General features: G+C 41.7%; 1 protein-coding gene and 1 long non-coding RNA gene across 2 annotated transcripts; both read right to left on the bottom strand.

Annotated features, from left to right (window-relative positions):
* Positions 1 to 83: 83 nt before the first annotated feature.
* Positions 84 to 25,998, bottom strand: kif3cb (kinesin family member 3Cb). The gene is made up of 8 exons (XM_053434261.1): positions 24,601 to 25,998; positions 24,393 to 24,494; positions 3,575 to 3,697; positions 3,200 to 3,318; positions 2,311 to 2,427; positions 1,354 to 1,468; positions 481 to 659; positions 84 to 286 (listed from the first exon to the last, which is right to left on the bottom strand). The coding sequence occupies exons 1-8, from the start codon at positions 25,996 to 25,998 to the stop codon at positions 136 to 138; spliced, it is 2,304 nt and encodes a 767-aa protein (XP_053290236.1). The 3' UTR covers positions 84 to 135.
* On the bottom strand, positions 6,232 to 10,257 carry LOC128450674 (uncharacterized). Its single transcript, XR_008340032.1, has 3 exons — positions 9,356 to 10,257; positions 8,575 to 8,628; positions 6,232 to 7,935 (listed from the first exon to the last, which is right to left on the bottom strand). It is a non-coding gene; the product is annotated as an uncharacterized LOC128450674 (long non-coding RNA).
* Positions 25,999 to 26,049: the final 51 nt, after the last annotated feature.

The raw sequence follows: 26,049 nt of genomic DNA, 5'->3' as shown, positions 1-26,049 counted from the left end.
CTAACATCCCCCCCCCCCCCCCCCCCCCCCCCCCCCCACACACCTCTCCTTAATGCCCCTGGAGAACCTGGTCCCACCCTGAGCTCAGGTCAGTCCCACAGTACAGATCTATGGACACAGATCTATGGACACATATCAGGGGCTTGTGTGAACCGGACCGTCCAGTGAGAGAAAGGCAGCAGAGGAAGGTCTCCGTCTGTGAGAGGGAGAGAAGCTCTGAGACGCTGACGTCAGAGCGCTGGAGGAGGACGATGAGGTGACAGATGCTGCTTGTGGTGCTTGATACCTGGAGACCATAAAACACAGATTGACATCGTTAAACATCCAACATGTTTGAGAGGAAGGGGCCGTTTGAAGCATGACTACAAAACCTGATGCAACTCTTAACAATTCTTCACAGAACTTTGCTCTGGCTATGTTCAGTCTAATCATATATGAATCTTCCTTTATAACATCTGCCTTTCTCAGCCTTTCTCTCACCAGGATTGGGACTTCCGGACCCTCCGGGATGCAGCACTCCTCTCTCCAACCGGAGCATTGAGCACCAGATCCCCGATCAGCCTCGGAGAGAAGGCCCTCTCCAGGTGAGCGCCGTTAAGGTTCAAGGCGAACATGGTCGGTGGGGACGTGTCTAACTCCAGCAGCATGATGTTCTCAGCCTGTAAGAGGAGACAACAGTGGAGTTACAGAGTTGTTTCCTGCTCCTAACTGCTATGTAAACCTTTGATTGCTTCTATTTGATAGATCAATTCTTTATCTGTCCCAGGAGGGAAACAATCACACAAACATTAACAGACATAACAGACACTTACATTGCACCTTTAAGCAGTTCTGGACTGACAGAGGTAAACATCTGATTCAGACAACCAGGACATCCTCATTTTTGTGCATGTTTTAAAACTGAACAGCTTGAGAAGTATTAAAGTACTAAATTATATTTTTGATTCGTTTTTAATTTTATATATTTATAAATAAGAGTCTCCATGTCGGCTCAAGCTTAATTTATAAACTCAGAATAATGTAACATGGAAAAAAGAATCAGTACATTCTTGTTGTTGTTACAAATTCTGTTATTAAAATGGATATCATGCTGAATTGTATTATATTATTATTTTGTATGAGGTGTTGGCACAGATAGGTAGTGTCATCCCTCCCTTTCAGTGCAATGCTATTAATTTGATGTTATTTCAGTTCTGCCTTTTATTTGAGATTTTACAGAGCCTGCTCTACACTGATTATTCACTGCAACAAGTTAGGCTGTGAAGAGGGCGTCTTTAAAAATATGAAGCGTAGGATCCATATTTCACATGCTGTACTGTTCCCAGCTGTCCTCGTGAATATCTGAGCACTGACCTGGTATCTCGACGGGGCCCCAGTTGCCGTGGCGACAGCCATCTGTGCATAATGGCTGATTGGCCTCTTGTAGCCCACGGCCGACAGAGGACGTCTCTTGACCCGACTTGGTGCACTGGAGAAAAAGAGAGAGAAGAGGAAGGATCCAGGTTCAGTGAAATCCACTTAGAGCTCGCTCAGCAGGGGAGATGGAAGCTGCTGGAAAACAAAAAGTCTCATATACAATCAACTGATAATCAAAATAAACCAATTAATCAGCTTAATTTAAATGGACCTAATAATGATGATATATAAAATCAATGCGGCCAGGGTGACTGGTTTCATTTGTGGAAAAAAAAGACGCAGACAGAATACATGAATTATTGAAAGGATAGAATCTCTTTTAATTTTAAACTCCTTTGGGTTGGAAAAGGTTTGATTTGGTCGCCTCCTAGTGGTAGCATTTGACCACTATGCAAAAATGTGTGCGTTGCAAGAACAATTTGAAAGATGCTATGATCACATAAAGATTAGAACCTGATATAGATTAGAATACTAATATCGGTTGGCAAATTAAATCGCCCCGATACAAGCCTTTCACAGCCTATCATGAAGAAAAGATTTAGATTTATGTTTACATTTAAGAATAAAACTAAATGTTGGCATCTGCAAGTAAAACTAAAAAAGCTTTTCCAACACTCTGTTATATCATCTGTCTGTCAGTTATTGAAGGCCTTGTAGAGAACAAATGTTTTTGCCGAAGTAACTATTTTGAAGAAAACTTAATTTAATAAAGATATTGTTAACTCCTGATTATAGGGACAATTTAAAACAAAATGTGTTTCATCCTCAATTATAACAACGAAAGTAGTTGTAATGAAGGAGTGTTTGCACCCTTGACTTAACACCTCACAAATGTTCCCTTACAGCTGCAGTGCATTATGGTCTTTTTAGATGATTTATGAATTATTCACTGACCTCTCTGGTGGAAGCACCGGCCTGAGTCTCCACTGGTCCTCCTCACCGTCAAAGTACAGCCGGTTCATGAGCTTGTTCTTTACTTCAGGAGGTATAAAATTCTCTATCAAGAGATATCTGCAAAATAATTCAAAGGAATGTGTTCAACCGCAGTATTTCATTCATACCACAACAAAATACATTGGAAAGTATCGACAGAGTTATACACATTAAAATTGAGATTAAATGTTAACAAACCAGATATATTGTGTTATTGTCTCACTGCCCTATAAATAAATGAACTGTTTATAAGTGAGTAGCTTACAGTCTTAAAGTTTTATGGAGCCCTAAAGTTTTTATTCCTCACGCGTTTAGATGAGGCAAATTTTTTTTTATTTTAACTCTTTTTTTATAAATATAAACATATATATATAATCTTGGATACCAGATAGCAGACTTAAATTACTTTCATCCGTGTTGGCTGTGGCCTCATTGGACTGTTGAAGTTATGCATTTTAATATATACACTGCATTGTTTATCACTAATGTAATTTATCAGTGACTTTGATGTTGTGAATTGTATTTTTGTATTTCTTTTGCATAAAGTTTTCCTTACAGTCTTATCTTATCTTATATTAGAGATAACTAAGCCTTACATGTACTTGTACATTTCATTCATGTTTTTATGATGTGTGAAATAATTAGAATAATTATTAGAATAATAATAATAATCATAATCATAATAAAAGCAGGGTGACATTCTATGGAGACACCAAACAATAAAATAAAATAAAACATACATGTAATGATCCGATGTGGCCATGAATATACAGTAGTTATGTAACAAACTACACAATCTGTAGTTTTGTACATGTATCTGTGTATTCAGTGATGTAGGTAGTGTACTTACTTGTACTTGAGTTCCCTGGTGAGCTCGGTCTGTGTCTGTTCCAGCTCCTGTCTGGTCATGATGTGTTCATCAATGACGTCTTTGATCTCTCCCTTCACCAGCTGTAGTTTGGCATAGATCTGTCCAGAGCAGACGTATCAGAGACGTTAACACATGTTATCATGGAAATGGATTAAATCGGTGGTAGCCTCTTACTGAAACTAACTTATCTGAAGCCATTAGTGGAGACACACAGAAATTCAGAGTTGAATTATTTCCTACACATCAGAAATAGACATCTCTCCGTTCAGAGAAACCTGGACCCACACGAGCCGCCTCCCTTATGACGTCTCCTCACGTGCAAATACGATTAACTGCTCCTGTGACTCATCCTACCTTCCTCAGCTTCTTTGTCTTCAGCTCCACCTCCTGCTGCATCGAGGAGAAGGTCTCCTTCATTTCCACCGTCTCCTCGTCCTGTAGCATCATCTGCTGCTGGATCTCTCGCTCGCTCCTTATCTGCGAATCACGGGCAAATGCTCAGCTTAGTTGGAATTCAACACAAAGAGGGGGAACCTTAAATATAGTCAGGTTTCCAATGTGGGAAAAAAAAGTAAATATAAACTAGGGCTACGTTGTAGCACTTGCGGGCCCGAGCACCCGCACGTTGAAGCCTGTTGCGGTCGGTGGAGAGAGCGATCGATGATCAAGCGCACATCATCGATCGAGCATACACTTCTCCACGTTGCATGCGTTTTGCGCTCTGCGGCAGTAGGTTTGCCAGTAGGTGGCGCCATCACTATTATTACGCACAGACATATATATCTGTTCCTGTAGGCGCTCTGATGTAGCGTGAGCAATTTTGTGTCAATTGGACAATGTTAACACAACTTAATTTTCACACTGATCAGTAGGTGGCGCTATGACCCTGATCTAATATTTATATGTGGAGCTGTTCAGATCAGTATTGTGATCATAGGTCAGTAGTTTGGAGCCGGTTGGATAATGCAGAGTGGATTAACAAAGTACTTCCTGTTTCCTGGCGAATCAGTAGGTGGCGCTATGACACTGAGGAAATATTGACACATAGAGCTGTTCAGGCTTGGACTCTGACCATGTGACAGAAGTTTTGTAGTGATAGGACAATGCACAGTGGAGTTATGATAACATCGTGTCCTTTGGCGAAGGAAAATCCTTCGCCAAACATCAATGTTTACACGGTTTGAGGAAACGTCACAATTCTGACCATGATCTAATGACTTGACTGATCTGATTTGAGCTGTATATTGTAAATCAGCCAGGAGCAGTTCATCAAAGTATAAAACATGTCACTTCCTGTAGCCACCAGGGGGCGCTGTAATTTCAAGTCATAATTTCTGTGTAGATGTCATCAGGATGGCACCCTTGTCTTACATGTCTAGTTTGGACTCGATTGGACAATGTATGTCCGAGATACAGAACCTCGTGTTTTGATGGCGTTTAATCAAACTCAAGACGCCACGCCACGGTCACACGGTGTGACGAAAGGTCAATCTCTTAATCACTTTTTATCTCCATCTTGTTGTGATGGCACTGATCTTAATTTGAAGTTAATCTGATGAAAGCCCTGGGACAAGTGCATCAAGTAAAAATGTGGAATATGGAAAAAAAATGGCCACTTAATCCAAAATGGCGGCCTCCCTGTTTGGTCAAGCATACCTATCCAAGATATTTTTTTGTTTGTTATGAAACGACACATGTCCCGATAGATTTGTATAAATGTCGGCCATCGTAGTGCCGGGGTTGCCCTATAGGGGGCGCTGGTCAGTTTTTTTGCCACGCCCATTTCTTAAAACCATATGAATATCTTCAGGGGGGGGCTGTTGTTACACACATGTAGTTTGAGAGAGATAGAATCATGAACACTGAAGTTACAGCAATTTCGTGTTTCATGGCGAGTTGATGAACTTTAATGCCACGCCATTCATATGGCGTTTGACGAAAAGTCACGGTAATCTTATGTCTTCATTGTCAATGTCTTGGGACCCATTTGATACAGTTTGACATGGTTGAGGTCAGAGGATGAGGAGAAATTCATCCAAGTGTAAGACAAGCAAAAAACAAGACATTTCCTGTTGCCACCAGGGGGCGCTGTGGTTTTAAGTCATCATTTATGCATAGATGTCATCAGGCGGGGACTCTTGTCTTACATGTCTAGTTTGGACTTGATTGGAACATGTATGTCCGAGATACAGATGCCCGTGTTTTGATGGCGTGTAACCAATTTTTAACGCCATGCCACGGTCACACGGTGTGATAAAAAAAAAATCCCTCAATCATTTTTTATCTCCATCTTGTTGTGATGACACTCATCTGAATTTGAAGTTGATCTGATGAAAGCCCTGGGACAAGTACGTAAAAGTAAAAATGTGGGATATTGCCAAAATGGCCACTAAAAGCAAAATGGCGGACTTCCTGTTGCGTTTTTCATAATGCTCCATGAGACTTTTTTTCATGACTGGTCACGATACACCTATATCCAGATTTTGATGAAAATCCGTTATGTGGAAACCTAGGGGCTGGTTCCAGGGGGCGCTGTAGAGCCATTTTGCCACGCCCAATTCCAATTACTCCAGAATACTAAAATATCCGCAGACCTTGAATTTCCTGCAAAGTTTCATAACTTTTTGAGCATGTCTAGACCCTGAAAAAGCCCCCCAAAGGGAAATAATAATAACTAGGGCTACGTTGTAGCACTAACGGGCCCGAGCACAGGCAATTTCTATTCTGTTGCGGTCGGTGAAGAGAGAACGTTCAATGACCAAGCGCTCGTCTCAGCGTTGCATGCGTTTGTGCACTGCGGCAAGGATTATTGCTTCACTTCCTGTAGCCAGCAGGAGGCTCTATTAACTAGAGGTAAGTAACCTTGAAACCATACAACCAAACCTATTGCTTTAACTATCACCATATACTTACATGCCTCAAGGCTTTTTTAATATAAAATTGTTATAAAAGTTAGTTTATTTAACACGTCTAATGAACACATTGAAGCAAGTTAACTGCAGAGTCGTATGTTTGGCTGTGACTTTGTTTTATTTTAATAAGTTAATATCAATACGCTACATGTGTAAGTTGCATGTGATAATAACTATGTTTCACCATTATTCTGATACAGGCTGATATATCCACCATTACTATTTTCACATCGTTAATTTAGTCTGTCATGGAGTTGTAGAGTCAATTAGACAGTATAGATAAGATTATAATGTCCACACATCAGTGTTGTAAACACTTCTCCAGTTAATTATATAATTATGTTTTCACACTGAGGGAAGTGGAGAGACTTGATGTGGACTGTTATCAACAGCTCTGTGGGAGATCATCACCTTGAATATTACAGATGAGGTAGAAAGACATTTTATCTGTGTACAATGTTGTATTTCTTTCTCACGTTTTATCAAAAGCGATTTAAAGTATGTGCATTTAACCATTAGTATACAAACCCAGACCCCAGTACATCGGTTCTATCTGAAATATGTGGTGCTTCATACACAACACAAAACATTCATAACAGTGCGCTTCTGCTCCTCATTAATGCAGCTCCTGATGTCCTCAGCAGCAACATGGTGGAGATTTGCAGCTTCATGCTGGTCAACTGGAAGACAACTGATTAAGATTAAAAGATTAAGATTAAGATCCATTTATTCGTCCCAAACACATGCACAGACATGCAAAGGCACACTCATGCAGGTAGGGAAATTTAATCTCTGCTTTTTACCCATCTGGTGCAGGACACACAGAGCAGTGAGCGACCATGTACGGCGCTCACGGAGCAGATGTTGGGGGAGTGAGGTGCCTTGCTCAGGGGCACTAGAGAGGGTAGGGAGACTCTTGGATTTTTGGACAGATCAATCCAGGTTTGTCTTTTGTTGTCTCTCCGTGGAGTCGAACCGGAGACGAACCAGAGACCTTCTCTGCCCATAGTCCAAGTTTCTGCCCTTTACACATCACTCCATACGTTGCTCCCTTAACTACAGATGGCCTGCGAATGTCATGGAGTTTTACAGTGAATTAGACAGTTTAGATATGATTTTAATCTCCACACATCAGTGTTGTAAACAGTTCTCAAATTAATTATATAATTATGTTTTCACACTGAGGGAAGTGGAGAGACTTGATGTGGACTGTTATCAATAGCTCTGTGGGAGATTATCACCTTGAATATTACAGATGAGGTAAAAAGACATTTTATCTATTTTTACAATGTTGTATTTCTTTCAGTACTTTTATCAAAAGCGACTTAAAATATGTGCATTTAACCATTAGGATACAAACCCAGACCACAGTACAACGGTTCTATCTGAAATCTGTTGTGCTTCATACACAACTCAAAACATTCTTTAACAGTCCGTTTCTTCTCTTCATAGATGAGGAACTGCAGCACCTGACGTCGTCAGCAGCAACATGGTGGTCAACACGTGGACGACTGCATCATCATCAGAAGCTACACAACACTTCTAAATTCCTCCCTTAAATAAAGATGGCCTGCAACTGTTTGGTGGTGGCAGTCATTGCTAAGTGGCATGGATAAGAATTCATTTCTATCTTCATTATGGTTGGTTAAAATAATAAAAACTTATAACAACAATGTGTATCTTTTGCTTTCTGATTTGATACACTTTAGATAAGAACCCAGTGTTTAATATTTGTGCTTTGCCATAAGAGACAAAACATGGTCAATTGGTCATCACAGCTGTGTCCTTCAGGCTCGTCCGTCCCTAATAAAATGAGAGGAAACATAAAAATAATCAGATCATAATCATTTCATCTTAGGAAATAGGTAGTGTACATCATTTTCAAATTCTCTATGAACACTGTCTGTTCTAGTAAAGTTCACGGCTATAATGTATTTATATTTAACAAAATAATTCAGGGAAGTCTGCCTGAGATTAACGATGTAAACACTAGTAGACACGGTTATTTTTCACTGTAACACGTGACAGGACATCAACACTGTGACTCTGAATAAAGAGCCTTAGGATACGTAGTGCTCCTTTGCACAGCTGCTCTTACAATGTGTAGCAAGTGCTAAATCTCCATTAGTATAATAGTAATGAAAATCACCCTTCACATAATTGAACATATATTTTCCATGTGAACCGCTTTAACACAGTTCAATTCCGGAGCAAAATGTAACTTATACAGTATTTATTAGAGTTACATATGAACAAAGTGTGTATTCTTATTTTCGGTGGATATTCAACTATGTATTTGAATATGCTTTTGGATTAAAACGTGCACTACCATGACAATGAATGTTTAGTATGGAGCTATTTCACATTAAAAGTATTGCATTATAATTTAACACATTATGTATTATGTGCAATACTTTGTAAGTAATGAAAACAGGTCTGTACCTGGAGTCAGTGTTCAGTCTGGTTGGATTCAAGTTGTGTCTCACGCTGGACATCCTAGAGGAACATTGAACACAAATACACAGATATGTTAAGTCATACATGTGCCATGTTATCTGCTTAACAGACTTTTACATGGTAATAATAAAATATTAATTCAAAGTTAATCAGATCATAATCATTTCAGCTTAGGAAATAGGTAGACGTTACAACACTACTCTGAAGAAAGAGCTTTAGGACACGTAATGCTCCTTTGAACAGCTGCTCTTGCAATGCAGATGTGACTTTAAACACTCAGGTTTCTCAGGTTTCAGTTAGCATCGCTAGCCCGCTAGCGAAACTAACTTACAAGCCGACACACAGTCTCCTGTCTCAGAGTCATCCGCATAAAGTAACGCTTATATCTGCTGGGTGGACCCGCTCATGTCGTTTCATGTCGGTGTTTGTCGGTAATAACCCCAATCGAATCGAAGAACAGTTACTGCACCCATTCGAAGATATTGTTAGCTTGCTTGTTAGCGAGCTAGTTAGCCTCCGGCGCTAGCGAAAATGAAGCCGACACACAGTCTCCTGTCTCAGAGTCATCCTTATAAACGAACGCTTATCTCTGCTTGGTGGACCTGGGTTCATGGCGGTTGTTTCGGTAACAGCTGGCATTCGCATCGAACCCGTTGATATACACTGAGCTGGTATGTAGCTCCCGGATTAGCGTCCCGTAGCTATCACGGCTGATTCAAAGGCACCCTGCGAATCACATCGAAATAAAATACTTAACGTGACTTACCACAGAAACGGAGGCGCAGACATCGTTACCGTGACCGTCAGGAGAAGGAGCAGAACATCAAAGTGTGTAATTTACCGGGTATGTGGGTGTAAGCCATTTCATGAGGCGTTCACGTGTAACTGGTGAAAGCCGAACTCACAACACACAGCACAGCTTACACTGTGACGTCACGTGAATTTCAAACATCTATATCGCTTAAACGAGGGAGTTAAAATAAAATACACCCCCCTCAGAGTTGTCATGAAGGAAGAACTTAGCGATTGAGACTAAAACCAAAGTTTGAGCAATGCTGTAAAAGGTTTAATTCTCCTCTAAAGTTGGCCACCCTGTAAACACAGTCTGTTAATGCATAGATAACACAAAGCATGGTCTGACACTGCCATCTAGTGACTAAATATTGCAGCACATCTGCCAGATATAGATGTTTTCATTCCTCAAACTGGAAGCCACACCACGGTCACACAGTATTATGAAAAGTTGCAATTTCGTTAACTTTAGATCTTCATCTTGTTTTGAACACATGCATCACATTTTTACGTTGATTTAATGAAGGCCCTACGAGTAGTGAATCAAACTGTAACACATAGAAAAACAAGACATTTGCTGTTGCCACCAGGGGACGCTGTGATTTTAAGTCACGATTTCTGTACCGATGTCTTCAGGTCGCGACTCTTGTGTTATGTGTATAGTTTGGACTCGATTGGACAAAATATGTCCAAGATACAGGAGCCCGTGTTTTGATGGCGTTTAATCAAACTTTGAGGCCACACCACGGTCAGACGGTTTTGCTAAAACTTAATCCTTCAATAACTTTAGATCTCCATTTTGTTGTGATGACGATCGTCTAAATTGTAAGTTGATTTGATGAAAGCTGTAGGAGGAGTACTTAAAACAAAAAATATCGAATATGACCAAAATGGCCACTAAAGTCAAACTGGCGGGCTTCCTGTTGCGTTATTCATAATGCACTGATGGACTTTTTTGTGCATCTAGTCATGATACACAATAGTCTTTGTTTTTTTTGAAGATCGGTGAATGCTAAATGAGGGGCTTTTCCGTAGGTGGCGCTCTTGAGCCATTTTGCCACGCCCTTTTCAAAATACTTCAGAATACGTAAATTTTCGCCGCCTTCGAATTTACTGCAAACTCCTACAACTTTTTGAGCACATTAAAGCCCTCAAAAAGTCAATTCATTTAAGCTAAGAAAAATAATAATAATAATAATAATAATAATCATTTCAATTTCAATAGGGCCTCCCACCGATTTCGGTGCTCGGGCCCTAATAACTAGGGCTACGTTGTAGCACTAACGGGCCCGAGCACAGGCAATTTCAAGTCTGTTGCGGTCGGGGAAGAGAGAGCGATCGATGACCAAGCGCACGTCTCTGCCTTGCTTGCGTTTTAAGCTCTGCAGCAAGAATAAACGCTTCACTTCCTGTAGCCAGCAGGTGGCGCTAGGATTTTAAGTCATGGTGTCTTTGTAGATGTCATCAGGTCGCGACTCTTGTCTTACATGTCTAGTTTGGAGTTGATTGGACCAAATATGTCCAAGATACAGACGCTCGTGTTTTGATGGCGTGTGATCAGACTTTGACTCCACGCCATGGTAAGAGTTTAGTGTTTTCCTATTTTGTAACAGGTAAAAATAGCAGTTAAATGTCAACAGTTGTCTTTATTGTCGTTCTATTATTTAATAAATGCAACAAACTATAGTTTTTATATATATTGTATGTCTATATATATATATATAACTTTATAACCTGTGTTATCAAATATGTTGTGCGGCACCAGACAGCTTTAAATTGGGGGAAGAGTGGTCGAGCACAGGCAATTTCAAGTCTGTTGCGGTCGGGGGAGAGAGAACGATCGATGACCAAGCGCATGTCTCTGCCTTGCGTGCGTTTTAAGCTCTGCAGCAACAATGAACGCTTCACTTCCTGTAGCCAGTGGCGCTAGGATTTTAAGTCATGATGTCTGTGTAGATGTCATCAGGTCGCGACCCTTGTCTTACATGTCTAGTTTGGAGTTGATTGGACCAAATATGTCCAAGATACAGACACTCGTGTTTTGATGGCGTGTGATCAGACTTTGACTCCACGCCATGGTCAGAGTTTGGTGTTTTCCTATTTTGTAACAGGTAAAAATAGCAGTTAAATGTCAACAGTTGTCTTTATTGTCGTTCTATTATTTAATAAATGCAACAAACTATAGTTTTTATATATATATATATAACTTTATAACCTGTGTTATCAATAATGTTGTGCGGCACCAGACAGCTTTAAATTGGGGGAAGAGTGGTCAAGCACAGGCAATTTCAAGTCTGTTGCGGTCGGGGAAGAGAGAACGATCGATGACCAAGCGCATGTCTCTGCCTTGCGTGCGTTTTAAGCTCTGCAGCAACAATAAACGCTTCACTTCCTGTAGCCAGCAGGTGGCGCTAGGATTTTAAGTCATGATGTCTTTGTAGATGTCATCAGGTCGCGACCCTTGTCTTACATGTCTAGTTTGGAGTTGATTGGAACAAATATGTCCAAGATACAGACACTCGTGTTTTGATGGCGTGTGATCAGACTTTGACTCCACGCCATGGTTAGAGTTTGGTGTTTTCCTATTTTGTAACAGGTAAAAATAGCAGTTAAATGTCAACAGTTGTCTTTATTGTCGTTCTATTATTTAATAAATGCAACAAACTATAGTTTTTATATATATTGTATGACTATATATATATATATATATATATATATATATATATATATATATATATAACTTTATAACCTGTGTTATCAAATATGTTGTGCGGCAACAGACAGCTTTAAATTGGGGGAAGAGTGGAGGAAATAGTAAAGGTTGCCTACCCCTGCCTTAGGTGACACAATTTGTGCCTTGGTCAAACCATGATCCTACACTGCCCTCTAGTGACTTAATATTGCGGTACAAGTAGGTTGTGCCGGCAATATAAAGCCACTAGAGGTCAGTATAAGACCATGAAACACATACATGGTTGAAATGAAAACAGGTCTTTTCATTTTGCACATCAAGATTTTAAGCCTCACCACGGTCACACGGATTGATGAAAAGTTTAAATTTTGATAACTTTAGATCTTCATCTTGTTTTGTAGAGTCTCATCTAATTTTTAAGTTGATCTGATGAAAGCTCTCCGAGTAGTACATAAAAACATAACACGTCTTAAAAACAAGACATTTCCTGTTGCCACCAGGGGGCGCTGTGATTGTAAGTCACAATTTCTGCAGTGATGTCTTCTGGTCGCGACTCTTGTCGTATGTGTCTAGTTTGGACTCAATTGGACAAACTATGTCTGAAATATGGAAGCTTGTGTTTTGATGGCGTTTCATCAAACTTTAACGCCACACCACGGTCAGACGGTTTTGCTAAAACGTAATCCTTCAATAACTTTAGATCTCCAATTTGTTGTGATGACGATCGTCTAAATTTGAAGTTGATCTGATGAAAGCTGTACGACAAGTACATCAAAGAAAAAATATGGAATATGACCAAAATGGCCACTAAAGTCAAACTGGCGGGCTTCCTGTTGCGTTATTCATAATGCACTGATGGACTTTTTTGTGCATCTAGTCATGATACACAATAGTCTTTGTTTTTTTTGAAGATCGGTGAATGCTAAATGAGGGGCTTTTCCGTAGGTGGCGCTCTTGAGCCATTTTGCCACGCCCTTTTCAAAATACTCCAGAATACGTAAATTTTCGCCGCCTTCGAATTTACTGCAAACTCCTACAACTTTTTGAGCACATTAAAGCCCTCAAAAAGCCAATTCATTTAAGCTAAGAAAAATAATAATAATAATAATAATAATAATCATTTCAATTTCAATAGGGCCTCCCACCGATTTCGGTGCTCGGGCCCTAATAATAATAACTAGGGCTACGTTGTAGCACTTGCGGGCCCGAGCACCCGCACGTTGAAGCCTGTTGCGGTCGGTGGAGAGAGCGATCGATGACCAAGCGCACATCATCGATCGAGCATGCACTTCTCCACGTTGCATGCGTTTTGCGCTCTGCGGCAGTAGGTTTGCCAGTAGGTGGCGCCATCACTATTATTACGCACAGACATATATATCTGTTCATGTAGGCGCTCTGATGTAGCGTGAGCAATTTTGTGTCAATTGGACAATGTTAACACAACTTAATTTTCACACTGATCAGTAGGTGGCGCTATGACCCTGAACTAATATTTATATGTGGAGCTGTTCAGATCAGTATTGTGATCATAGGTCAGTAGTTTGGAGCCGGTTGGATAATGCAGAGTGGATTAACAAAGTACTTCCTGTTTCCTGGTGAATCAGTAGGTGGCGCTATGACACTGAGGAAATATTGACACATAGAGCTGTTCAGGCTTGTACTCTTATCATGTGACAGAAGTTTGGTAGTGATAGGACAATGCACAGTGGAATTATGAAAACATCGTGTCCTTTGGCGAAGGATGATCCTTCGCCAAACATCAATGTTTACATGGTTTGAGGAAATGTCACAATTCTGACCTTGATTCAATGACTTGACTGAGCTCATTTGAGCTGTATATCTTAAAGCAGCCAGGAGCAGTTCATCAAAGTATAAAACATGTCACTTCATGTTGCCACCAGGGGGCGCTGTGATTTCAAGTCATAATTTCTGTGTAGATGTCATCAAGCCGGAACTCTTGTCTTGCATGTCTACTTTAGACTTGATTGGACCATGTATGTTCGAGATACAGATGCTCGTGTTTTGATGGCGTGTAACCAAACTTTAACGCCACGCCACGGTCACACGGTGTGAAGGGGAAAAAATCCCTTAATCAGTTTTTATCTCAATCTTGTTGGGATGACACTCATCTGAATTTGAAGTTGACCTGATGAAAGCTCTACGACAAGTAAATCAAAGTAAAAATGTTGAATAGGGCCAAAATGGCCACTAAATCCAAAATGGCGGGCTTCCTGTTTAGTCTAGCATATCTATCCAAGAGACTTATTTGTTTGTTATGAAAAGACACATGCCCAAATCGATTTTTGTACATGTCGGCCAAGCGTAGTGCCGGGCTGCCCGTTAGGGGGCGCTAGTCAGTTATTTTGCCACGCCCATTCCTTAAAACCATATGAAAATCTTCAGGGGGGGGATGTTGTTGCACACATGTAGTTTGAGTGAGATAGAACCATGAACACTGAAGTTAAAGCAATTTCGTGTTTCACGGCGAGGTGATGAACTTTGATGCCACGCTATTAATATGGCGTTTGACGAAAAGTCACAGTTATCTTATGCCTTCATTATCAATGTCTTGAGACCCATTTGGTACAGTTTGACATGGTTGAGGTCAGTGGATGAGGAGGAATACATCCAAGTGTAAGACAAGCAAAAAACAAGACATTTCCTGGTGCCACCAGGGGGCGCTGTGATTTTAAGTCATTATTTCTGTGTAGATGTCATCAGGCCGGGACTCTTGTCTTACATGTCTAGTTTGGACTTGATTGGACCATGTATGTTCGAGATACAGATGCACGTGTTTTGATGGCGTGGAACCAAATTTTGACTTCACGCCACGGTCACACGAAGTGACGGAAAAAAATTCCGTTGATCATTTTTTTTCTCAATCTTGTTGTGATGACACCCGTCTAATTTTTAAGTTGATCTGATGAAAGCTCTACGACAAGTACATTAAAGTAAAAATGTGGAATTTGGCCAAAATGGCCACTAAATCCAAAATGGCGGGCTTCCTGTTGCATTTTTCATAATGCTCCAATAGACTTTTTTCTATGATTAGTCACGTTACACCAGTGTCTAGATTTTGGGGAAAATCGCTTATGTGGAAACCTAGGGGCTGGTTCCAGGGGGCGCTGTTGAGCTATTTTGCCACGCCCAATTCAAATTACTCCAGAATACTAAATTGTCCGCAGACCTTGAATTTCCTGCAAAGTTTCACAACTTTTTGAGCATGTCTAGACCCTGAAAAAGCCCCCCGAAGGGAAATAATAATAATAATAAAAATCCTTACAATTTCAATAGGGCCTCTCACCTTTCGGTGCTCGGGCCCTAATTAAAACCATATGAATATCTTCAGGGGGGGGCTGTTGTTACACACATGTAGTTTGAGAGAGATAGAATCATGAACACTGAAGTTACAGCAATTTCGTGTTTCACGGCGAGTTGATGAACTTTAATGCCACGCCATTCATATGGCGTTTGACGAAAAGTCACGGTAATCTTATGTCTTCATTGTCAATGTCTTGGGACCCATTTGATACAGTTTGACATGGTTGAGGTCAGTGGATGAGGAGAAATTCATCCAAGTGTAAGACAAGCAAAAAACAAGACATTTCCTGTTGCCACCAGGGGGCGCTGCGGTTTTAAGTCATCATTTATGCATAGATGTCATCAGGCGGGGACTATTGTCTTACATGTCTAGTTTGGACTTGATTGGAACATGTATGTCCGAGATACAGATGCCCGTGTTTTGATGGCGTGTAACCAATTTTTAACGCCATGCCACGGTCACACGGTGTGATAAAAAAAAAATCCCTCAATCATTTTTTATCTCCATCTTGTTGTGATGACACTCATCTGAATTTGAAGTTGATCTGATGAAAGCCCTGGGACAAGTACGTAAAAGTAAAAATGTGGAATTTGGCCAAAATGGCCACTAAATCCAAAATGGCGGGCTTCCTGTTGCGTTTTTCATAATGCTCCAAGAGACTTTTTTCTATGATTATTCACGTTACACCAGTGTCTAGATTTTGGTGAAAATCGCTTATGTGGAAACCTAGCGGCTGGTTCCAGGGGGCGCTGTTGAGCCGTTTTACCACGCCCTTTTCCAAATACTCCAGATTACGTAAATTTTCACCACTCTCTAATTTACTGGAAAGTTTAAAAACTTTTTGAGCACGTTGAAGCCCTCAAAAAGCCAATTCATTGTTCGGAGAATAATAAGAATAATAATAAGAACTAGGGCTACGTTGTAGCACTTGCGGGCCCGAGCACCCGCACGTTGAAGCCTGTTGCGGTCGGTGGAGAGAGCGATCGATGACCAAGCGCACATCATCGATCGAGCATGCACTTCTCCACAATAAATGCGTTTTGCGCTCTGCGGCAGTAGGATTGCCAGTAGGTGGCGCCATCACTATTATTACGCACAGACATCTATTTATCTGTTCATGTAGGCGCTCTGATGTAGCGTGAGCAATTTTGTGTCAATCGGACAATGTTAACACAACTTAATATTCACACTGATCAGTAGGTGGCGCTATGACCCTGAACTAATATTTATATGTGGAGCTGTTCAGATTAGTATTGTGATCATAGGTCAGTAGTTTGGAGCCGGTTGGATAATGCAGAGTGGATTAACAAAGTACTTCCTGTTTCCTGGCGAATCAGTAGGTGGCGCTATGACACTGAGGAAATATTGACACATAGAACTGTTCAGGCTTGTACTCTTATCATGTGACAGAAGTTTGGTAGTGATAGGACAATGCACAGTGGACTTATGAAAACATCGTGTCCTTTGGCGAAGGATGATCCTTAGCCGCACCTCAACGTTTAAATGGTTTGAGGAAATGTCACAATTCTGACCTTGATTCAATGACTTGACTGAGCTCATTTGAGCTGTATATCTTAAAGCAGCCAGGAGCAGTTCATCAAAGTATAAAACATGTCACTTCCTGTAGCCACCAGGGGGCGCTGTAATTTCAAGTCATAATTTCTGTGTAGATGTCATCAGGATGGCACCCTTGTCTTACATGTCTAGTTTGGACTCGATTGGAGAATGTATGTCCGAGATACAGAACCTCGTGTTTTGATGGCGTTTAATCAAACTCAAGACGCCACGCCACGGTCACACGGTGTGACGAAAGGTCAATCTCTTAATCACTTTTTATCTCCATCTTGTTGTGATGGCACTGATCTTAATTTGAAGTTAATCTGATGAAAGCCCTGGGACAAGTGCATCAAGTAAAAATGTGGAATATGGAAAAAAAATGGCCACTTAATCCAAAATGGCGGCCTCCCTGTTTGGTCAAGCATACCTATCCAAGATATTTTTTTGTTTGTTATGAAACGACACATGTCCCGATAGATTTGTATAAATGTCGGCCATCGTAGTGCCGGGGTTGCCCTATAGGGGGCGCTGGTCAGTTTTTTTGCCACGCCCATTTCTTAAAACCATATGAATATCTTCAGGGGGGGGCTGTTGTTACACACATGTAGTTTGAGAGAGATAGAATCATGAACACTGAAGTTACAGCAATTTCGTGTTTCACGGCGAGTTGATGAACTTTAATGCAACGCCATTCATATGGCGTTTGACGAAAAGTCACGGTAATCTTATGTCTTCATTGTCAATGTCTTGGGACCCATTTGATACAGTTTGACATGGTTGAGGTCAGTGGATGAGGAGAAATTCATCCAAGTGTAAGACAAGCAAAAAACAAGACATTTCCTGTTGCCACCAGGGGGCGCTGCGGTTTTAAGTCATCATTTATGCATAGATGTCATCAGGCGGGGACTATTGTCTTACATGTCTAGTTTGGACTTGATTGGAACATGTATGTCCGAGATACAGATGCCCGTGTTTTGATGGCGTGTAACCAATTTTTAACGCCATGCCACGGTCACACGGTGTGATAAAAAAAAAATCCCTCAATCATTTTTTATCTCCATCTTGTTGTGATGACACTCATCTGAATTTGAAGTTGATCTGATGAAAGCCCTGGGACAAGTACGTAAAAGTAAAAATGTGGGATATTGCCAAAATGGCCACTAAAAGCAAAATGGCGGACTTCCTGTTGCGTTTTTCATAATGCTCCATGAGACTTTTTTTCATGACTGGTCACGATACACCTATATCCAGATTTTGATGAAAATCCGTTATGTGGAAACCTAGGGGCTGGTTCCAGGGGGCGCTGTAGAGCCATTTTGCCACGCCCAATTCCAATTACTCCAGAATACTAAAATATCCGCAGACCTTGAATTTCCTGCAAAGTTTCATAACTTTTTGAGCATGTGTAGACCCTGAAAAAGCCCCCCAAAGGGAAATAATAATAATAATAACTAGGGCTACGTTGTAGCACTTGCGGGCCCGAGCACCCGCACGTTGGAGCCTGTTGCGGTCGGTGGAGAGAGCGATCGATGACCAAGCGCACATCATCGATCGAGCATGCACTTCTCCACGTTGCATGCGTTTTGCGCTCTGCGGCAGTAGGTTTGCCAGTAGGTGGCGCCATCACTATTATTAGGCACAGACATATATATCTGTTCATGTAGGCGCTCTGATGTAGCGTGAGCAATTTTGTGTCAATTGGACAATGTTAACACAACTTAATTTTCACACTGATCAGTAGGTGGCGCTATGACCCTGATCTAATATTTATATGTGGAGCTGTTCAGATCAGTATTGTGATCATAGGTCAGTAGTTTGGAGCCGGTTGGATAATGCAGAGTGGATTAACAAAGTACTTCCTGTTTCCTGGCGAATCAGTAGGTGGCGCTATGACACTGAGGAAATATTGACACATAGAGCTGTTCAGGCTTGTACTCTTATCATGTGACAGAAGTTTGGTAGTGATAGGACAATGCACAGTGGACTTATGAAAACATCGTGTCCTTTGGCGAAGGATGATCCTTCGCCGCACCTCAACGTTTAAATGGTTTGAGGAAAGTCACAATTCTGACCTTGATTCAATGACTTGACTGAGCTCATTTGAGCTGTATATCTTAAAGCAGCCAGGAGCAGTTCATCAAAGTATAAAACATGTCACTTCCTGTAGCCACCAGGGGGCGCTGTAATTTCAAGTCATAATTTCTGTGTAGATGTCATCAGGATGGCACCCTTGTCTTACATGTCTAGTTTGGACTCGATTGGACAATGTATGTCCGAGATACAGAACCTCGTGTTTTGATGGCGTTTAATCAAACTCAAGACGCCACGCCACGGTCACACGGTGTGACGAAAGGTCAATCTCTTAATCACTTTTTATCTCCATCTTGTTGTGATGGCACTGATCTTAATTTGAAGTTAATCTGATGAAAGCCCTGGGACAAGTGCATCAAGTAAAAATGTGGAATATGGAAAAAAAATGGCCACTTAATCCAAAATGGCGGCCTCCCTGTTTGGTCAAGCATACCTATCCAAGATATTTTTTTGTTTGTTATGAAACGACACATGTCCCGATAGATTTGTATAAATGTCGGCCATCGTAGTGCCGGGGTTGCCCTATAGGGGGCGCTGGTCAGTTTTTTTGCCACGCCCATTTCTTAAAACCATATGAATATCTTCAGGGGGGGGCTGTTGTTACACACATGTAGTTTGAGAGAGATAGAATCATGAACACTGAAGTTACAGCAATTTCGTGTTTCACGGCGAGTTGATGAACTTTAATGCCACGCCATTCATATGGCGTTTGACGAAAAGTCACGGTAATCTTATGTCTTCATTGTCAATGTCTTGGGACCCATTTGATACAGTTTGACATGGTTGAGGTCAGTGGATGAGGAGAAATTCATCCAAGTGTAAGACAAGCAAAAAACAAGACATTTCCTGTTGCCACCAGGGGGCGCTGCGGTTTTAAGTCATCATTTATGCATAGATGTCATCAGGCGGGGACTATTGTCTTACATGTCTAGTTTGGACTTGATTGGAACATGTATGTCCGAGATACAGATGCCCGTGTTTTGATGGCGTGTAACCAATTTTTAACGCCATGCCACGGTCACACGGTGTGATAAAAAAAAAATCCCTCAATCATTTTTTATCTCCATCTTGTTGTGATGACACTCATCTGAATTTGAAGTTGATCTGATGAAAGCCCTGGGACAAGTACGTAAAAGTAAAAATGTGGGATATTGCCAAAATGGCCACTAAAAGCAAAATGGCGGACTTCCTGTTGCGTTTTTCATAATGCTCCATGAGACTTTTTTTCATGACTGGTCACGATACACCTATATCCAGATTTTGATGAAAATCCGTTATGTGGAAACCTAGGGGCTGGTTCCAGGGGGCGCTGTAGAGCCATTTTGCCACGCCCAATTCCAATTACTCCAGAATACTAAAATATCCGCAGACCTTGAATTTCCTGCAACGTTTCATAACTTTTTGAGCATGTCTAGACCCTGAAAAAGCCCCCCAAAGGGAAATAATAATAATAATAATAATAATAATAATAATAATAAAAATCCTTACAGATTCAATAGGGCCTCTCACCATTCGGTGCTCGGGCCCTAATAATAACGAGAAGTGAGTCAAACTGTAAGACATAGAAAAACAAGACATTTGCTGTTGCCACCAGGGGACGCTGTGATTTTAAGTCACGATTTCTGTACCGATGTCTTCAGGTCGCGACTCTTGTCTTATGTGTATAGTTTGGACTCGATTGGACAAAATATGTCCAAGATACAGGAGCCTGTGTTTTGATGGCGTTTAATCAAACTTTGAGGCCACACCACGGTCAGACGGTTTTGCTAAAACTTAATCCTTCAATAACTTTAGATCTCCATTTTGTTGTGATGACGATCGTCTAAATTGTAAGTTGATTTGATGAAAGCTGTAGGAGGAGTACTTAAAAGAAAAAATATCGAATATGACCAAAATGGCCACTAAAGTCAAACTGGCGGGCTTCCTGTTGCGTTATTCATAATGCACTGATGGACTTTTTTGTGCATCTAGTCATGATACACAATAGTCTTTGTTTTTTTTGATGATCGGTGAATGCTAAATGAGGGGCTTTTCCGTAGGTGGCGCTATTGAGCGGTTTTGACACACCCGTTCCCAAATACTTCAGAATACGTAAACTTGCGCACATGTCTAATTTACTGTACACTTTAGAAACTTTTTGAGCACGTTAAAGCCCTCAAAAAGCCAATTCACTGAGCGAAGAAAAATAATAATAATAACTAGGGCTACGTTGTAGCACTAACGGGCCCGAGCACAGGCAATTTCAAGTCTGTTGCGGTCGGGGAAGAGAGAGCGATCGATGACCAAGCGCACGTCTCTGCCTTGCTTGCGTTTTAAGCTCTGCAGCAAGAATAAACGCTTCACTTCCTGTAGCCAGCAGGTGGCGCTAGGATTTTAAGTCATGGTGTCTTTGTAGATGTCATCAGGTCGCGACTCTTGTCTTACATGTCTAGTTTGGAGTTGATTGGACCAAATATGTCCAAGATACAGACGCTCGTGTTTTGATGGCGTGTGATCAGACTTTGACTCCACGCCATGGTAAGAGTTTAGTGTTTTCCTATTTTGTAACAGGTAAAAATAGCAGTTAAATGTCAACAGTTGTCTTTATTGTCGTTCTATTATTTAATAAATGCAACAAACTATAGTTTTTATATATATTGTATGTCTATATATATATATATAACTTTATAACCTGTGTTATCAAATATGTTGTGCGGCACCAGACAGCTTTAAATTGGGGGAAGAGTGGTCGAGCACAGGCAATTTCAAGTCTGTTGCGGTCGGGGGAGAGAGAACGATCGATGACCAAGCGCATGTCTCTGCCTTGCGTGCGTTTTAAGCTCTGCAGCAACAATGAACGCTTCACTTCCTGTAGCCAGTGGCGCTAGGATTTTAAGTCATGATGTCTGTGTAGATGTCATCAGGTCGCGACCCTTGTCTTACATGTCTAGTTTGGAGTTGATTGGACCAAATATGTCCAAGATACAGACACTCGTGTTTTGATGGCGTGTGATCAGACTTTGACTCCACGCCATGGTCAGAGTTTGGTGTTTTCCTATTTTGTAACAGGTAAAAATAGCAGTTAAATGTCAACAGTTGTCTTTATTGTCGTTCTATTATTTAATAAATGCAACAAACTATAGTTTTTATATATATATATATAACTTTATAACCTGTGTTATCAATAATGTTGTGCGGCACCAGACAGCTTTAAATTGGGGGAAGAGTGGTCAAGCACAGGCAATTTCAAGTCTGTTGCGGTCGGGGAAGAGAGAACGATCGATGACCAAGCGCATGTCTCTGCCTTGCGTGCGTTTTAAGCTCTGCAGCAACAATAAACGCTTCACTTCCTGTAGCCAGCAGGTGGCGCTAGGATTTTAAGTCATGATGTCTTTGTAGATGTCATCAGGTCGCGACCCTTGTCTTACATGTCTAGTTTGGAGTTGATTGGACCAAATATGTCCAAGATACAGACACTCGTGTTTTGATGGCGTGTGATCAGACTTTGACTCCACGCCATGGTTAGAGTTTGGTGTTTTCCTATTTTGTAACAGGTAAAAATAGCAGTTAAATGTCAACAGTTGTCTTTATTGTCGTTCTATTATTTAATAAATGCAACAAACTATAGTTTTTATATATATTGTATGACTATATATATATATATATATATATATATATAACTTTATAACCTGTGTTATCAAATATGTTGTGTGGCACCAGACAGCTTTAAATTGGGGGAAGAGTGGTCGAGCACAGGCAATTTCAAGTCTGTTGCGGTCGGGGGAGAGAGAACGATCGATGACCAAGCGCATGTCTCTGCCTTGCGTGCGTTTTAAGCTCTGCAGCAACAATAAACGCTTCACTTCCTATAGCCAGTGGCGCTAGGATTTTAAGTCATGATGTCTTTGTAGATGTCATCAGGTCGCGACCCTTGTCTTACATGTCTAGTTTGGAGTTGATTGGACCAAATATGTCCAAGATACAGACACTCGTGTTTTGATGGCGTGTGATCAGACTTTGACTCCACGCCATGGTCAGAGTTTGGTGTTTTCCTATTTTGTAACAGGTAAAAATAGCAGTTAAATGTCAACAGTTGTCTTTATTGTCGTTCTATTATTTAATAAATGCAACAAACTATAGTTTTTATATATATTGCATGACTATATATATATATATATATATATATAACTTTATAACCTGTGTTATCAAATATGTTGTGCGGCAACAGACAGCTTTAAATTGGGGGAAGAGTGGAGGAAATAGTAAAGGTTGCCTACCCCTGCCTTAGGTGACACAATTTGTGCCTTGGTCAAACCATGATCCTACACTGCCCTCTAGTGACTTAATATTGCGGTACAAGTAGGTTGTGCCGGCAATATAAAGCCACTAGAGGTCAGTATAAGACCATGAAACACATACATGGTTGAAATGAAAACAGGTCTTTTCATTTTGCACATCAAGATTTTAAGCCTCACCACGGTCACACGGATTGATGAAAAGTTTAAATTTTGATAACTTTAGATCTTCATCTTGTTTTGTAGAGTCTCATCTAATTTTTAAGTTGATCTGATGAAAGCTCTCCGAGTAGTACATAAAAACATAACACGTCTTAAAAACAAGACATTTCCTGTTGCCACCAGGGGGCGCTGTGATTGTAAGTCACAATTTCTGCAGTGATGTCTTCTGGTCGCGACTCTTGTCGTATGTGTCTAGTTTGGACTCAATTGGACAAACTATGTCTGAAATATGGAAGCTTGTGTTTTGATGGCGTTTCATCAAACTTTAACGCCACACCACGGTCAGACGGTTTTGCTAAAACTTAATCCTTCAATAACTTTAGATCTCCAATTTGTTGTGATGACGATCGTCTAAATTTGAAGTTGATCTGATGAAAGCTGTACGACAAGTACATCAAAGAAAAAATATGGAATATGACCAAAATGGCCACTAAAGTCAAACTGGCGGGCTTCCTGTTGCGTTATTCATAATGCACTGATGGACTTTTTTGTGCATCTAGTCATGATACAAAATAGTCTTTGTTTTTTTTGAAGATCGGTGAATGCTAAATGAGGGGCTTTTCCGTAGGTGGCGCTCTTGAGCCATTTTGCCACGCCCTTTTCAAAATACTCCAGAATACGTAAATTTTCGCCGCCTTCGAATTTACTGCAAACTCCTACAACTTTTTGAGCACATTAAAGCCCTCAAAAAGCCAATTCATTTAAGCTAAGAAAAATAATAATAATAATAATAATAATAATCATTTCAATTTCAATAGGGCCTCCCACCGATTTCGGTGCTCGGGCCCTAATAATAAAAATCCTTACAGATTCAATAGGGCCTCTCACCATTCGGTGCTCGGGCCCTAATTACCTGTTCTGCAATTAGTTGCCTCTTCAACTCGAGGGTCTTCTGTTGTTCATTGGTGTGATCGATTATCGTCTTTCCTCCGACTAACAGTTTGCTCTCCATAGTCTGTGAACAAAGAACATGTGATCAATTATTTACGCATCTTTTCATTGTTCCTACAATTACCAGACACTGGTGCTTTGATAATGAGACGTGTAATCTTTACCAGTACCTTGTATTTCTCTATGATCTTCTCCAGAGCATCCTGATCCCACTGCATGTCCTCCACACTCTTCCTGTGCTCACTCAGGGGCCTCAGCCTCTCGCTGCCTCCCTGGTAGATCAGTCTCCTGGGGCAGTCGTCGCCCTGTTTCAGGTAAAGCCTCCCGTCTGGCTCACCCTGAAGGGCCCTCAAAACCTCTGCCTCCCTCTCTGTAAGCATCCCCTCCTCCACGCCTCCCATGCTTCTGCTCAGCCTTTTGCTGTTTCTCCTCATCCTCCTCTCCTTTGCGAGCATCCCTTGCTTCTCCAGCTGCGCCTTCAAGCGTGCGATCTCCTCCTGGTACTCCCTCAGCAGGGCGTCTTTGGGGTCCTCGTTGATCCGGGGTTTGTTCTTGATGTTCTTGGCCCTGCTGGCGTACCTGAGCGTGGCCAGGGACTCCTCGAAGTTCTTGTGCGAAGGCCCCACGGTTGCTATCATGACAGTTTTGGCGTTGCCCCCCAGCGAGTCCTGGAGCAGGCGGGTCAGCTTGGAGTCCCTGTAGGGGATGTGGGTGCTCTTCCCGTCCACCAGAGCTGTGATGACGTTCCCCAGGGCCGACAGGGACAGGTTGATTTTGGTTGCCTCCTTCAGCCGCTTCCCCTTGGCGCCCGTCTTGCTCTGGCGCTCGCTGCCGGCCAGGTCGACCATGTTCAGCTTCCCAACTCGGATGTGGTCCTCGCCGTCGGGCCCCACCTCGCTGCACTCCACGGTGATGAGGAAGATGGCGTGGGACCTGGAGCTGTGTTCGTTCATGTTGGTGAAGCCCACGGACCTGGACTGGTTGCCCAGGTTCATCACATGTTCGATCTCCGTGGCGTTCTTAGTCACCACCGAGGAGAGGTCTTTCACGTAGATGCCAAAGTCTGGGTGTTCCTTGAGCTCCAGCTTCCTGTTGTTGTCTTTGAACAGCAGGTCCCTGATCTCCTCCTGGTAGATCTCCAGGTACGATGACCTCACCAGGTACTTCTGGTTCTGGGTCCTGGAGATGTGCGTGAAGATGTGCTGGAATGAGGTGGGTATCACCCCTCTCCCCTCCGGGTCCCTGACAACCCCCTGCATGGTGTGCGTCTTACCTGTCCCCGTCTGTCCATAGGCAAATATAGTCCCATTGAAGCCCAGCACCACGGACTCCACCAGGGGCCTCACCGCGTCGTCATAGATGTCGCTCTGCGTGGAGTCCCACCCGTGCACGGAATCGAACGTGAACACTTTCCTGGGCTCATCAGGTGGCGCCCTCGGGTTCCTGATGGTGATCTGTCCCAGTTTGTCATCCACCTCCAGGATGTTGTCGCACCCCGCCTCTCTGGTGCCGAAGGGCCGGCAACGCACCACCACGCGCACCGACTCGCACTGTTTGCTCTTAGACATTTTGTATTTATCTTTTTCTTTTCTTTTTTTTTTTTAGATAACGAAAACAAA

The sequence above is a fragment of the Pleuronectes platessa genome, chromosome 11 (assembly GCF_947347685.1).
Source record: "Pleuronectes platessa chromosome 11, fPlePla1.1, whole genome shotgun sequence".
Classification (NCBI taxonomy): domain Eukaryota; kingdom Metazoa; phylum Chordata; class Actinopteri; order Pleuronectiformes; family Pleuronectidae; genus Pleuronectes; species Pleuronectes platessa.
This window is presented reverse-complemented; position numbering and strand designations above follow the sequence as displayed.